The sequence below is a fragment of the Macaca mulatta genome, chromosome 8, assembly GCF_049350105.2.
Source record: "Macaca mulatta isolate MMU2019108-1 chromosome 8, T2T-MMU8v2.0, whole genome shotgun sequence".
Classification (NCBI taxonomy): domain Eukaryota; kingdom Metazoa; phylum Chordata; class Mammalia; order Primates; family Cercopithecidae; genus Macaca; species Macaca mulatta.
Window position 1 is genome coordinate 40,697,982 of NC_133413.1, and position 15,255 is coordinate 40,713,236.

Below are 15,255 nucleotides of genomic sequence, written 5' to 3' on the forward strand. Positions count from 1 at the left end.
GTTATGTGGCCAAACCTAGGTGTAATGGAGACTGGAAAATGCAGCTTTCATTCATAATAGCTGTGTGCCTAGCTATCAGGGTTGGGTTTTATTTGTTGGTTTGTTTGTTTTACTTAGAAAGGGAGAAGTGCTACTAGGACATAGTAGCTTCTGCCACATAGAGAGATTACAGACTTATTCCAACCACATGATGATGCCCCCATTGCTCAATTCCTTTGGCTTGTATCCCTTAAAATTGCCCATCAGGGTCCATAAGAACTATTTTCGGTATTCTTTGATTTTAAAAGTAGTCCAAGTCCACACAGGACAACTGTGATGAGTGTGTGTGTGTGGCGGGGGGCGGGTGATAAAACTGAATGTGACCATAAGAATAATATACGGGCTTCTGCTTCTGGCTATTATAGATGATTCTGGGTATTGTGACCATTCCTGCAGAAAATAACTCTAAAATCTGGACATGATACACAAAGTGACTGCCTGAAGGAGTTGAAGAGAGGGCAGAAGTGGATCGCCTCTGCTGTTGCATGTTAGCTTGGAGAACAGAAGATAAGGAGCCAAATAAGCAAGTCCTTCAGCCCCAGGCTCCTAGCACGGGGCTGCGTGTAGGCTATGCATTCTGGGGAGTGAGGAGATCAGGAATGCTGAAAATAAATGAAGGAATCCAGAAAAGCAGGAGTCAAAGAGGGCATCTGCAGGCCAAATCTCTGATCAACCCCTGACCCACATATACACAAAATACACTCAAAGCAGCTCAGCTAAAGACAAAGGATCTGCACTCAGACTAGAGCTGCCTCCCCAGAAACAGAGCTTGCAGTTCAGGCCCAGCAAGAAAATTACCTGCAAAACAGAGGAAAAACAACATCCATCAGAGAAAAAGAACAGAATCTGGAATCTTCACAACTTAGCATTCATCATATCCAAGACTGAAACCCAAATTACATGACATATTTAAAAACCAGGAAAATGGAATATAGTCTTAGGAGAAAAGTCAATCAGATCTGACCTGGAGATGAATAAGATATTGAAACTTAAAAGGCAGGGGTTTTAATTTTTGTTTTCTGGGTTTTTTTCTGTTTGTTTGTTTTTGTTTTTGTTTTTGAGATGGAGTCTTGCTCTGTAGCCCAGGCTGGAGTGCAGTGGTGTGATCTTGGCTCACTGCAACCTCTGCCTCCTGGGTTCAGGCAATTCTCCTGTCTCAGCCTTCCGAGTAGCTGGGACTACAGGCACACGCCACTACGCCCAGCTAATTTTTGTATTTTTAGTAGAGACAGGGTTTCACCATATTGGTCAGGCTGGTCTTAAACTCCTGACCTCAGGTGATCCACCTGCCTCGGGCCTCCCAAAGTGCTGGGATTACAGGCGTGAGCCACCGCGCCCAGCGTTGTTTTCTGGGTTTTTTTTTTTTGAGACAAGGTCTCACTCTGTCACACAGGCTGGAATGTAGTGGTGTGATCCCGGCTCACTGCAGCTTTAAACTCCTGGGCTCAAGCAATCTTTTTGCTTCAGTCGGCATGCTTGGCTAATTTTAAAATATTTTTTGTAGACATGGGTCTTGCTATGTCACCTAGGCTGGTCTTAAACTTCTGGCTTCAAGCAATCCTCCCACCTTGGCCTCCCAAAGTGCTAGGATTACAGGTGTAAGCTCTCCTGCCTAGCCGGCAAGGGTTTTAAAGTGTTATGTTATTTTATAGTTATTTTATATGCTATTTTGTAGTTTTAGGAGGTTTTATAGCTATCTACAATGAAGTTTAAAAATTAAGGAAAAAAAGCTTGCTTTTGATGAATCAAAATCTCAGCACAGAAATGGGACATTTCATCAGAGAAACATACAATAAAGAAGAGCCAAGTGGAAAGCCCCCTTTTTTGGTTGCCCTCTTTCTGCTTTCAAGGTTTATATTAGCTCGACTTAGATGTGCGTCGGAGTGGACTTCGTTATGTTCATTCTACTTGGTGTTTGTCTAGTATCTTGTGTCTGCAAATCTCTGACTTTTATTACAGCTGGGAAGTGTTTGGTTATTATTTCTTCAAATATTTTTTCTACTTCAGTTTCTTATCTCCCTCTGAGATTTCAATTACATGTATGTTTGTTTGATATCATCTAACAAGTCTCTGAGATTTTGTTCATTATGTTTTAAATCTTTTTCCACTCTGTTACTCATTTTGAGCAATTTTGATTGATCTGTCTTAAAATTTACTCTTTCCTGTAACATGTCCACTTGGCTGTTAACTCCATCTGGTGAATTTTCTACTTAAGAAATTATACTTTTCAGCTGTAGAATTTACATGAAGAAGTACATTATCAACTGTAAATGGGCCATGAAAAGCTAAGGTTGAATTTTGTAATTTATAAATCAACTATTAAACATAATGCAGAATAGCTATAAAGCATCAGGAAAATTAAAATGGAATACATCTTAAAATATTAAATAATTTTTAAAGGCAGGAAAAAAGAAATGAAGAAACAAATGTCAGAGGAGACAAATAGAAAACAAAATAAAACAAAAATGATAGATTCATACCCAACCATTTCAAAAATTACATTAAACATTTATGAGCTCAACACTCCAATTAAAAGATAGAGATTAATTGTTTTTAAATGGATACAAAACCAAATATAACATCTCACCAAAGAAGATACACAGTTGCCAAAAAAATTGAAAAGCTGTTTAATAGTATATGTTATTAGGTAATCACAAATTAAGACAACAATGAGATACCACTACATATCTACTGGAATAGCCAAAATTCAAAATGCTAACACCACCAAATGATGTGGAACAACAGAAACTGTCATTCATTGTTGATGGGAATGCAAAATGGTTTGGCCACTTTGAAAGACAGTTTTGACAGTTTCTTGCAAAACTAAACATACTTTTACCATATGATTCAACAATCTTACTCCTGGGTATTTACTCAAATGAGCTGAAAACTTATATCCACACAAAACCCTGCACATGGATGTTTATAGCAACTTTATTCATAATTGCCAAAAGCTGGAAGCCATCAAGATGTCCTTCAGTAGGCAAACGGATAAACTGTGATATATCCAGACAATGGAATATTATTCAGTGTTAAAAAGAAATGAGCTGTCAAGCCATGAAGACATGGAGGAATGTTAAATGCATATTACTAAGTGAAAAAAGCCAATTTGAAAGGGCTGTGTACTGGATGGGTCAAACTATATGACATTCTGGAAAAAGCAAAACTATGGAGACAAAAAGATCAGTAGTTGCCAAGGGTTGGGTGGAGGAAGGGATGAACAGATGGAACATAGAAGATTTTTAAAGGAGTGCAATTATTCTATATGATACTGTCATGGTGGCTACATGTACATAAATACATTAGACATTTGTCAAAACTCATAGAATATATAATACCAAGAGCAAACTCTAATGTAAACTATGGACTTTGGATAATAATGATACATCAATGTAGGTTCATTGATTGTAACAAATGTACCACTCTGGTATGGGATGTTGATAGTGGGGAGTCTGTATGTGTAGGGGTAGGGGGTGTGTGGGAACTCTCTGTACTTTCATCTCAATTTAGCTGTGAATCTAAAACTGCTCTAAAAAATCCATTTTTTTAAAAACCCAAATATAAACTATGTGCAAAGACATACTTTCAATATAAAGACAGAAGGAAACCAAATATAGATGGATAGAAAAAGATATATTATGTAAATAGTAAGCACAAGAAAGCTGGAGTGGCTACATTAGTATCAAATAAAAATAGATTTCTTTAAAAAGTATCATAAAAGATAAAGAAGGGTACTTCAGAAGAAGAAAAGGAATAATTGATCAAGATGACATAAAAATTACAAATTTGTTTGTGCCTAATAATAGCCTCAAATTACATAAGGCAAAAACTGATAGAATGAAAGGAAGAAATAGAAATTATAATTGGAAATTTTAATGTCACTCAGAAGTTGATAGAGTAACCAACAAAAAATCAGCAAAGACAGAAAATCTGAACAACGTTATCAATCACTTTGACCTAATTAATATTTTTAGAACATTTCACTCAACAATAGCAAAATGCACATTCTTTTCAAGTGCACATGGAATGCTTACCAAGATAGGCCATATTCTGGACCATAAAAGAGTTTTAATAAATATTAAAAAGGTTGAAATCAGATAGTTTGTTCTCTGACCACAATGAAATTAAATTAGAAACCTAAAACAATAAAATAACTAGGAAAACCCCAAATATTTTGAAACTAAACACCACACTTCTAAATATTTATTGGGCTAAAGACTAAATCACAAGAGAGATTGAAAATATTTTGCACTGATAATAATATAAATACACCTATCAAAATTTGTGCAATGTAGCTAACGTAGCACTTAGAGGGAAATTTACAGTTTTGAAAGCCTATAAGAAGTGGGCAAAGGTCTTAAATCAATGATCTTAATTTTCACCATTAAAAAATAGAAAAACAGAGTAAATTGAACTCAACGCAAGCAGAAGAAGAAAATAATAAAGATAATGACAGAAATCAATGAATTAGAGAACAGGAAAAAAAGAGATTAAAAAATCATTAAACCCAAAAAACAGTCCTTTGAAAAAACTAATAAAATTGATAAATCTCAAGCCTGACTGGCAAAGAAAAAAAAAATGAACAATATCAAGAATGAAAGAAGGGACGTTATTACTTGAGATAGTAAAAGAACAACAATTCTCTATTATTATGAACAACTTGATGACATTAAATGTGTCACAGATGAAATGGACACATTCTGGGAAAGACATAAATTATAAATCTAATCAAAGATGAAATAGAAAGCTTGAACAGCCCTGTATCAATTAAAGATATTGAATTTGTAATTAAAAACTTTCTGACAGAATTCTGGGTTCAGATGCTTCATTGGTGAATTCTAACAAACAATTACAGTCCAATATCCCTCATGAATATAAATGCAAAAATCCTCAACAAAATATTAACAAGCCAAATCCAGCAGCATATAAAAAAGGCTATACATGTGATCAAGTGGCAATGCAAAGTGGTTTTTTTGTTTGTTTGTTTTGTTTTGTTTTGTTTTTTGAGATGGAGTCTTGCTCTGTTGCCCAGGCTGGAGTGCAGTAGTGCGATCTCAGCTCACTATAACTTCTGCCTCCCAGGTTCAAGCGATTCTCCTGCCTCAGCCTCCTGAGTAGCTGGGATTACAGGCCACACCATCACGCCTGGCTAATTTTTGTATTTTTAGTAGAAACAGGGTTTCACCATGTTGGTCAGGCTGGTCTCGAACTCCTGACCTCATGATTCACCCGCCTCAGCCTCCCAAAGTGCTGGGATTACAGGCGTGAGCCACCACGCCCGGCCAATGCAAAGTTGTTTTAACAGCTGACAGTTAATCAATGTAATTCAACAAATTAATAGAATAAAGACAAAAACACAGGCACAGTGGTGCAATGTAGCTAACGTAGTACTTAGAAGGAAATGTATCATTTTGAAAGCCTATAAGAAGGGGGTAAAAGGTCTTGTAGTACTAGCTATTCGGGAGGCTGAGCCAGGAGGTTCATTGGAGACCAGGAGTTAAAGGTTGTAGTGTACTATCATTGCACCTGTGAATAGCCACTGCACTCCAGCCTGGGCAACATAGCAAGATCCTGTCTCTTGAAGAAAAAAAGGAAGAAGGTGTAAACAATATGATCAGTTCAATAGGTGCAGCAATAGCATTTGTCAAAATTCAACTCCTTTTCATCATTAAAAAAAAAAACCTTTCAGCAAATTAGGAATAAATTAAAACTTCCTCAACCTGATTAAGGGCATCTACAAAATCTATCAGCTAACATCCTACTACAATGTGAAAAATCAATGCTTTCTACCTAAGATGAGGTAGAGGGCAAGGATGTTGGCTCTCACCATTTTTATTTAACTTAAATTGTATAGGAGTGCCTAGTCAGTGCAACAAAGCAAGGGAAAAATAAGGTATACATGTTAGAAAGGAATAACTAAAATTGTCCTTATTTACAAGTGACATTGTATAGAAAACCCTAAGAAACCCACAACAAAAGCTATTAGAGGACAAGGTTGCAGGATAAAATATATAAAAATCAATTCTATCTCACATACTAGCAACTAACATTTAGAAAGTTAAATTGTAAGACACTTTGTTTACAATAGCATAAAATACTTGTGTGATCTGTAGGCTGAAAACTATAAAACATGACAGGAATATCTACATAAATGAAGAGTTATACCGTGTTCATGGATTCAAAGTATCAATATTGTTAAGCTGGCAATCCTTTTTGAATTATTCAGTAAATTCAATGAAATTCCCATGAAAATCCTAACAGGTTTAAAAAAAAAAATTTACAAGAGTATTTTAAATGTTATATGAGACGTCAAAGGACCTAGTATAGCCACAACATTTTGAAAGAGGAGAACAATATTGGAACACTTCAACTACCTGATTTCAAGAACAGTATGTGGCTCTGAAGAAATGAACCAATTTCAGGCCAGGCGCGGTGGCTCAAGCCTGTAATCCCAGCACTTTGGGAGGCCGAGACGGGTGGATCACGAGGTCAGGAGATCGAGACCATCCTGGCTAACACGGTGAAACCCCGTCTCTACTAAAAAGTATAAAAAAACTAGCTGGGCGAGGTGGCGGGCGCCTGTAGTCCCAGCTACTCGGGAGGCTGAGGCAGGAGAATGGCGTGAACCCAGGAGGCGGAGCTTGCAGTGAGCTGAGATCCGGCCACTGCACTCCAGCCTGGGCGACAGAGCGAGACTCCGTCTCCAAAAAAAAAAAAAAAAAAAAGAAATGAACCAATTTCATTCTTTGATCTATAAATTGGCATTTAAATAATTTCCAAAGGAGGAGAGGTGGGTAGCTCTGAGATAAGCATGGGACTTCCCAAAGTGGCTAATTTGAAGGGTAATTCTCCTTTGGGATGATTGCTAGGGACCAAAAAAAAAAATCCATGTTGAAATTAAGGTTTGTAATCAAGACAACTGGATTTAAATATTGGATGTGCTGTTCAGCTCTCTAAAACTGAGTTTCTTCATCTTAAAATGGGATGTGCAGTGTAAGGATTAAGGCAGTGAAGTATAGAGGGTAAGCCATGTGCTATAGCGTTGGAGCTATCTTACCCAGGTTTGAATCTAGCTTTGCCGTTTTCTAGCTCTGTGGCCTTGGGTATGTTTAACCTTACTATGCTTCATCTTGCTCATTTGTACAGGCACTGCTCGTTTTATTGCATTTCACTTTATTGCACTTCACATATATTGCATTTCTTAAAATTGAAAGTTTTTGGCAACGTTGTGTTGGGTAAGTCTATTGCTGCCATTTTTCTAATAGCATGTACTCACTTCATGTCTCTGTGTCAGCATTTTTTAGCAATAAAGTATTTTTTAAATCAAGGAATGTATATTTTTTGGACATAATGCTATTGCACACTTAATAGACTATCGTATAGTGTAAACATAACTTTTATATGCACTGAGAAACTGAAAAATTTGTGTGATTCGCTATAATGCAATATTCACTTTATTGCAGTGGTCTGCAATGGAACTTGCAATATTTCTGAGGTATGCCTGTAAATGAGAATACTAAAAGTGCCTAGCCATAGGGTTGTGGTGAACAGTAAATAACTTAATAAATCTAAAGCACTTAGAACAGAATCTGGGCACATAAAAAGTGCTCTGTAAGTATTACCCACTGTTATTTTTTTCCCAGTGCTATAAGGCCCGAATGTGGTTACTTTTGTTAACCACCAAGTATAGTTCCTAGTGTCCAACAAATGTTAGTGCCCATCCCTCTGCAGAGCATAAGTAGCATTCTGGGGATAGAGTTTGACACTGAAGGATGTATTTTGCAATCTTATAGGCAACCTTGAGTTTCAACGGCTTAAATTTTCTTTCCTGGCTATTTTTCCAATGTTTAAAAAATATCTTCTTGGCCAGGCACAGTGGCTCACACCTGTAATCCCAGCACTTTGGGAGGCCGAGGCAGGCGGATTGCCTGAGCTCAGGAGTTCGCAACCAGCCTGGGCAACATGGTGAAACCCCGTCTTTACTAAAATACAAAAAAAATTAGCTGGATGTGGCGGCGTGTGACTGTAGCGACTTGGGAGGCTGAGGGAGGAGAATTGCTTGAACCCAGGAGGCGGAGGTTGTGGTGAGCGGAGATCACACCACTGCACTCCAGCCTGGGCAGCAGAGTGAGACTCTGTCTCAAAACAAAAACAAAACCCCAAAAAAACCCAAAACCAAAAAACAACCAAAAGACACTTCTTGGCCGAATTGTAATGTACAAGTGGAAACCTTAACCATGGACATGAAATTCTACCCCACCTGGACTCCATCACAGGCCATGTGTCCTCTTTGGCTCCAGCTGGTCATTGTGTTCTGCAGCCCACTGACCCAGAGACTAAAAAATAAGGGTTGCTTCCCTCCCTCTCTTTTCATTCTCCTCCTCCTCCTTCTTGTGTCACAGTCAGGTATAAATTACAGGGCACCAAAAAGTAATAGATTTTATTCTCTCTATGTTCTGTATCAAATGCAATACCAAGTAGTGTCCAGCTATGATCCTCCTGCCCTCTGCTTGAAGGAAAACTCCTCAGTTCTGTGAACGGTTCTGAGCCCCAGAATTGGCATCATGAAATTTCTCAGTCATTGGGGGCAGACAACAGCAGGGTTGCCCACAACTTACAGCTGGCCTCTGAGTGTACCATTTTAGAACCACGCCAAGGGAGAGGACGTGTTTCCGTTTCTTTAATAACTTCCATCAGAGCAGAAATTGTGATTGCATAATAAAAATTCAGTATCATCATTAGGGATACTGAAGTGTTTTGTTTTGTTTTGTTTTTTGGAGACAGACTATCGCTGCGTCGTCCAGGCTGCAGTGCAGTGGTGTGATCACAGCTCATTGCAGCTTTGATTTCCTGGGCTCAAGTGATCCTCCTACCTCACCCTCCTGAGTAGCTGTGACTGCAGGTGAGAGCCCCACCATGCTCAGCCAATTTATTTTTTATTTTTTGTAGAAACGGGGGACTCTCTATGTTGCCCAGGCTGGTCTCGAACTTCTGGGCTCAAGAGTTCCTCCCCTCTTGGCCTACCAAAGTGCTGGAATTACAGGGGTGTGAGCCACCGTGTCCAGCCTTTTGTTTTTAATTGAAATATAAAAAGCAAGAAAGAGTTTAAACCCAGGGACGTTGATCAGACATCCCACAGTCTATGCCTTTCTTGGAGATCTGCAGCCAAGCTCTGCGATGGAGAAACAGATCTTGGTTCTGCTTCCATGAGAGGGACAAAGCATTATATGTTGTGGAGTAAGAGGTGTCTGGGGATCTCTGGTCTGTCTTGGACATTTTTCCTGAAAAGCCCTCATAAGTTTAGTCACAAAGACAACAATTCCCTTCACTGTGTTCACTCGGCCTGACCCAAAGCCCCAGCTGCCATGCCAATTAGGGCAGCAAACCCAGTAAACAACATAAAGCAAAACCAGTCAACACACAAGCATCTTTGCAGAGATGCCCTTTGGGTCCCATGCGTTAAATCTTTCACATTATTTCACAGAGTTCCTTTTTCCCTTGTCTCAATTTCTCTGTAACACAAGAGGGTGTAGGCTTCACTCTTTCCTTCCTTCCTTCCTTCCTTCCTTCCTTCCTTCCTTCCTTCCTTCCTTCCTTCCTTCCTTCCTTCCTTTCTTTCTTTCTCTCTCTCTCTCTTTCTTTCTCTTTCTCTCTCTCTCTTTCTTTTGTTTTTTGGGTTTTTTGTTGTTTTTTTCTTTTTTGAGGCAGAGTCTTGCTCTCTCACCCAGGCTGGAGTGCAGTGGCACAAACTCCGTTCACTACAACCTCTGCCTCCCGGGTTCAAGCGATTTTCATGTCTCAGCTTCCCAAGTAGCTGGAATTACAGGCATGCACCACCACGCTCGGTTAATTTTTTTAATTTTTAGTAGGGACAGGGTTTCGCCATGTTGACCAGGCTGGCCTCAAACTCCTGAACTCAAGTGCCACCCGTGTCAGCCTCCCAAAGTACTGGGATTACAGGTGTGAGCCACCGCATCTGGTCTTTTTCCATTACTTTCAACCATTCTAGTGGCGCCACCCTGTGCCTTTCTGCACTAATTAATAGTAGTAAGATTCTTCCCAGCAGCCCATCTTGTCTACCAGAGACAGAAAACTTACCCATTCCCACCCTCTTCTCCTGCCGCTCCCCCTCCTGTCTTCCCTCGGAATGACCCACTGAGAATAAAGACCTTTCTCACTAGGAGAGGCTGAGTGTTCCTCTGAAGGGAACTGCAGCTCTGACAGGGTTATGTTTGCATTACCAATGACACTTCAATCACATTGCCATAGTGTTCCAAACAGACTGTGGGAGGAACTTGAACTTAAAAGAAAAATTATCTCAGGAGTTCAAGGCTGCAGCGAGCTATGATCATGCCACTGCACAGAGCAAGACCCTGTCTCTAAAAACAAAAAATTATCTGCCAAGAGTCAACTTTTCTTTAGCTATTTGAAATTCTTCATAAAAAATCTCAATTCCAGCCTCACTACACTTTTACTAATTTTTATTTTCCCACTTCAAAATACTGTTTATGTCTACCATGTGTCAACATCCTGGACCCTGGGAACTTTCTGGCTAAGTAGACTAAAGATAATTTATAAACAGATAGTCAAAGTCTGATACATAAAAGAGAGATCTGGCAGGGAACAGTGGCTCACGCCTATAATCCCAGCACTTTGGGAGGCCAAGGCAGGCAGATCACAAGGTCAGGAGTTCAAGACAGCCTGGCCAACATAGTGAAACCCTGTCTCTACTAAAATACAGAAAATAGCCGGGCATGATGGAGCATGCCTGTAGTCCGAGCTACTTGGGAGGCTGAGGCAGGAGAATCACTTGAACGCGGGAGGCGGAGGTTGTGGTGAGCCAAGATAGTGCCACTGCACTCCAGCCCGGGCAACAGAGCGAGACTCCATCTCCAAAAAAAAAAAAAGAGAGACCTGTTGTAAATGTAAATCTCTATTATGCGTTTTCTGATTCTTTCTGGAATTACCAAAATGTAGTCACATATATCTTTATTCCCCTATAGCTTCAAGAATGAAGTTAATGTTGAACACAATTCTGTGTGCTTCACCACTGGCTCATTCATTCATTCAGCAAATAGTTATTGTATATAAACTAAGAACCAGGCACTGTGCTGGGCACTAAGCTAGAATACAGAGATAAGGAGCATTCCTGACTGGGCCTGGTGGCTCACACCTGTAATCCCAGCGCTTTGGGAGGCCAAAGCAGGAGGATCACTTGAGGCTAGGAGTTTGAGACCAGTCTGGGCAGCATAGTGAGACCCGATCTCTAAAAAAAAAAAAAAAAAAAAAAAAAAAAAAACATTAGCTGGGTGTGGTGGCATTCACTGGTGGTCCGAGCTGCTGAAAAGGCTGAGGCAGGAGGGCTGCTTGAGCCCAGGAGTTCAAGGCTCCAGTGAACTATGATTGCACCACTGCACTCTAGCCTGGGCAACAGAAAGAGACACGGTCTTTCAAAACAACAACAACAAGAGTGTTCCTGCTTGTAAAGAACTTATATTCTAGGCCGTGGCGCGGTGGATCATGCCTGTAATCCCAGCACTTTGGGAGGTCGAGTCGGGCGGATCACAAATTCAGGAAACCGAGACCATCCTGGCTAACACGGTGAAACCCCATCTCTACTAAAAATACAAAAAAAAAAAAAAAAAAAAAAAATTAGCCGGGCATGGTGGCGCGTGCCTGTAGTCCCAGTTACTTGGGAGGCTGAGGCAGGAGAATGGCCTGAAACCGGAAAGCAGAGCATGCAGTGAGCCAAGACCGAGCCACTGCACTCCAGCCTGGGCGACAGAGCGAGACTCCTCTCAAAAAAAAAAAAAAAAAAAGAACTTAGATTCCAGTGAAAGATAAACAAGTGAAGAGATAATAATAATAATTATTATTATATTAGAGATGAAGTTTTGCTCTTGTTGCCCAGGCTGGAGTGCAGTGGTGCGATCTCGGCTCACTGCAACCTCCACTTCCCGGGTTCAAGCGATTCTCCTGCCTCAGCCTCCTAAGTAGCTGGGATTACAGGCGCACACCACCACACCCGGCTAATTTTTGTGTTTTTAGTAGAGACGGGGTTTCACTAATGTTAGTCAGGCTGGTCTCCAACTCCTGACCTCAGGGAATCCATCCCCCGACCCCCAGGCTTCCCAAAGTACTGGGATTACTCACAGGTGTGAGCCACCGCGCCCGGCCGTGAGGAGATAATTATAAAATAAGATGGTAAATGCTTCGTTAGCATAGTTAACAAGTGCTATAGGAACCCTGGGAAGGACAGTGATAACACGGGTGTAGGATGCCTGCATCCATCAACAATTGTGAGCACCCACTGTGCCAAGCATGTTGGAGGAACAGTGAAATCAAAACAGATTCCCTGTCTTCATGGAGCTTACGTTCTAGCGAGGGAGACAGGCAGTAACAAAGAAGATGTAACATCAAGATGCAGGATGGTGTCATAGAACGGAGGTTTGGGGAAGGATTCCAGTCTGCTGGAAAAAGCGCTAGAATAAGGACAGGTGGCTGGAGAGGAGGTGGGTGGGAGGCAGGAATGGGTGAGCAAGGGCATGAGAGATGCTCTAAAGGGAGTTGCTAGGTGCAGCTGGATCGCAGATGAGATAGGGATAGGTTTTGGTTGGTTGGTTGTTTTTTCCTTACTACAGAGTTTGGAGGAAAATTCATTGCTTGGTTGTCAGCGCCTAAAGGGACACTAAAAGCTAAAGATGAACATACTCCCTTGTTTTACAGATAAAGAAAACAAGCCTCAGAGAGGGTGAAATAACTTGTTACAAGTTACTCAGCTAGTTGGAGGCAGAACCAGGATGCACCCAGTTTTCTGTGCAGCGCAGTCCAGGCCTCCCTCCCGTCCCAGGAGGCAGAAGCGGTTTGGGGTAAAGGCCACGCCCTTTGCGGGGTCGCCTGGGTCCCCCGACCCCGGCACACACCGCCCCCTCCTGCTGCTTCTCTGAACAGCAGCTCCCGGGGCCTCTTCCCGCCGCTTCCCTTCCAGCCCTGGACCCAGCGGGCGGAGAGGGCGACGTCCGTGGATCGCAGGGTCCCGGGGGCGCCCGCAGGCCTCGCGCCCTCCACCTGCTGCTAGGGGCTCCTTTGCCGGACGAGGAGGCGCCGCTTCACTGGCTCCCCGCAGCCCTGCGCGCCCCAGGCGCTCCGCATCTCCAGGCGCCCGCACCGGCGGGGCCCTGCAATCTGCGGAGAAGTTGGCGGCATCTGAAGCCACCTCCTTCCCCGCTTTACCAGCGGCGGGGACCCTACAGCCCAGCGCCCCACCCCGCCCTCCCTCGCCCCACCCCGCCCTCCCTCGCCCCACCCTTCCTCCCACCCCACCGCCTCCCCGCCCAGGGTCTGGGCACAGCCGCCCGCCGCCCAGCACAGGCGGGTGCAGCCGGGGCGCCAAGTTCCGCGCCATGGGAGGCTCCCACTCTCAGACCCCGAGGGGCCGAGAACCCGCCGGGGAGAGGCACCCGAGACCCACGGAGACCGCGTGAGTCCCAGAGCCCTCTCCAGGGGCCGCCTTTGGGGGTTTGCGTGCCAGCCAGGGATGGAGCGCGCGGGGTCCGTCCCAGAAAGGCTGGGGAAGGTGGGGTTCCCGCTGGCGGCAGCGGGGCACGAGCGCTCCGGGTTTGGTCAGCAGGGCCCCGGGGGCGTCCGGCTGGGAGCGTCCTGCCCCACCGCGACCTGATCGCGTCCGGGCGAGACCGTGGTCCTGTCCCAGTCCACACCGGCGAGACAAGGGGACCCCGGCCTCGTCCAAGCAGAAAACTCACGTGTCCTAAAGAGCTCTGAAACATTCACAAGACAGAGTTATTTGCAGGGAGGTGAAACTATGAGAGAGGCACTCAAGTCTCAAAACGCAGCTGGCGTTGGCCCTCGGGGTCCAGGAATTTTGACGCAGTGCTTGCTGCTCGCAAGAACTCCCTCTCTTGTTTGCTCCAAGGGCTTCATGATGATCTCAGAAAAAAAGGGCAGTATTGTAGCAGCAGCAATTAGGCTTTTGTTCTGGAACAGCAACAATTGGGGACACCAAGTACTGTAATGAAAGCTGTGAAGGGAAAGTTTTAGAGAACGTGATTAGGAGCAAGTTCCACGGTTTGAAAGATGGTCAATGCTTATAGACAGAGAGGCGATAACAATTTATTTGGAAACCAAATAGTCTTTAAATATTTATTTATTTTTTGGAATGCATGCGTGTTTTGGAATTGCAGCAGTGTCAGGGAATCCATACTCTTTATTTTAATTCAGCCAATGTCGAAGCTATTTAGTTTGAGAAAGATACGCTTAACCATCACAAAAGCAGTCTGGCCTGTTGGAGGGCTTTTGAATCATCTTTTCAAGGCAAAGTAGCTTTCCGAATATCCAAGTGCTAATTGTGGCTCCTAATGTTACCAATGTTCACAAATCTAAACTTACTTCAGGCAGCTTATTAATAAGAATAGCTGAGGCCGGGCGTGGTTGGCTCACGCCTGTAATCCCAGCACTTTGGGAGGCCGAAGGGGGCGGATCCCCTGAGGTCAGGAGTTCGAGACCAGCTTGACCAATATGGTGAAACCCCGTCTCTACTAAAAATACAAAAATTAGCCTAGCGTGGAGGCATGAGCCTGTGGTCCCAGCTACTTGGGAGGCTGAGGCAGGAGATCGCTTGAACCCAGAAGGTGGAGGTTGTGGTGAGCCAAGATCACACCATTGCACTCCAGCCTGGGCAGCAGAGGGAGACTCCATCTCAAAAAAAAAAAAAAAAAAAAAAAAGTAGCTGAGATTTACTGAGCACGTGACATGTGCAAAACACTTCTAAATGCCCCACATGTTATTTAACCCCCAAGAGCGCTGAGCTATTATTGTTCTTGTTACTGTCTTCATTTTACTGGTGAGGGAACTGAAGCACAGAAAGATCAAGTAACCTCTCCAAGGTCACACAGCTAGAAAGTGGTGGACCCCAGAGCTCATGCTGCAGCTGCCTCCCACCCAAGAGTTGGAACTATCCTAGGAAACAATCAAAACTTGTTTTAACTGGCAGAGCACACCCTCCTTTTTCCTTTAATTTTGTTTGAATAGGGAGGAAATCTGCAATAGCAATGCTTAGTAGCTAATAAGACAAAATTGCCAAAGTCAATTTAACTTGCAAAAAACAAATGTGAGAGGCAATATAACATTGAGAAGAAGTTAAGAGTTTGGGAGGCAAAGAGCCATGGGTTTAATTTCTAGGTGCTGCTCCTTAATGCT

General features: G+C 42.8%; 1 protein-coding gene across 44 annotated transcripts in view; it reads left to right on the forward strand.

Moving 5' to 3' along the window:
- TACC1 (transforming acidic coiled-coil containing protein 1) overlaps window positions 1-15,255 on the forward strand; it is a 125,608-nt gene that overhangs the window by 16,395 nt on the left and 93,958 nt on the right. For 8 of the 44 annotated variants that reach the window (XM_077943488.1, XM_077943490.1, XM_077943485.1 and 5 more), the window contains exon 1: window positions 13,015-13,519. The exons of 32 other annotated variants lie outside the window; for them this stretch is intronic. Coding sequence is in view for 3 of the 12 variants with exons in the window: in XM_028852585.2 (XP_028708418.2) it covers window positions 13,443-13,519 (77 nt within the window). In the remaining 9 variants the exon portion in view is untranslated. Of the gene's footprint in view, window positions 1-8,823; window positions 8,942-13,014; window positions 13,520-15,255 lie in introns of those variants that run through there. 4 more of the 44 variants (XM_077943499.1, XM_077943504.1, XM_077943498.1 and 1 more) reach the window with 1 other exon arrangement.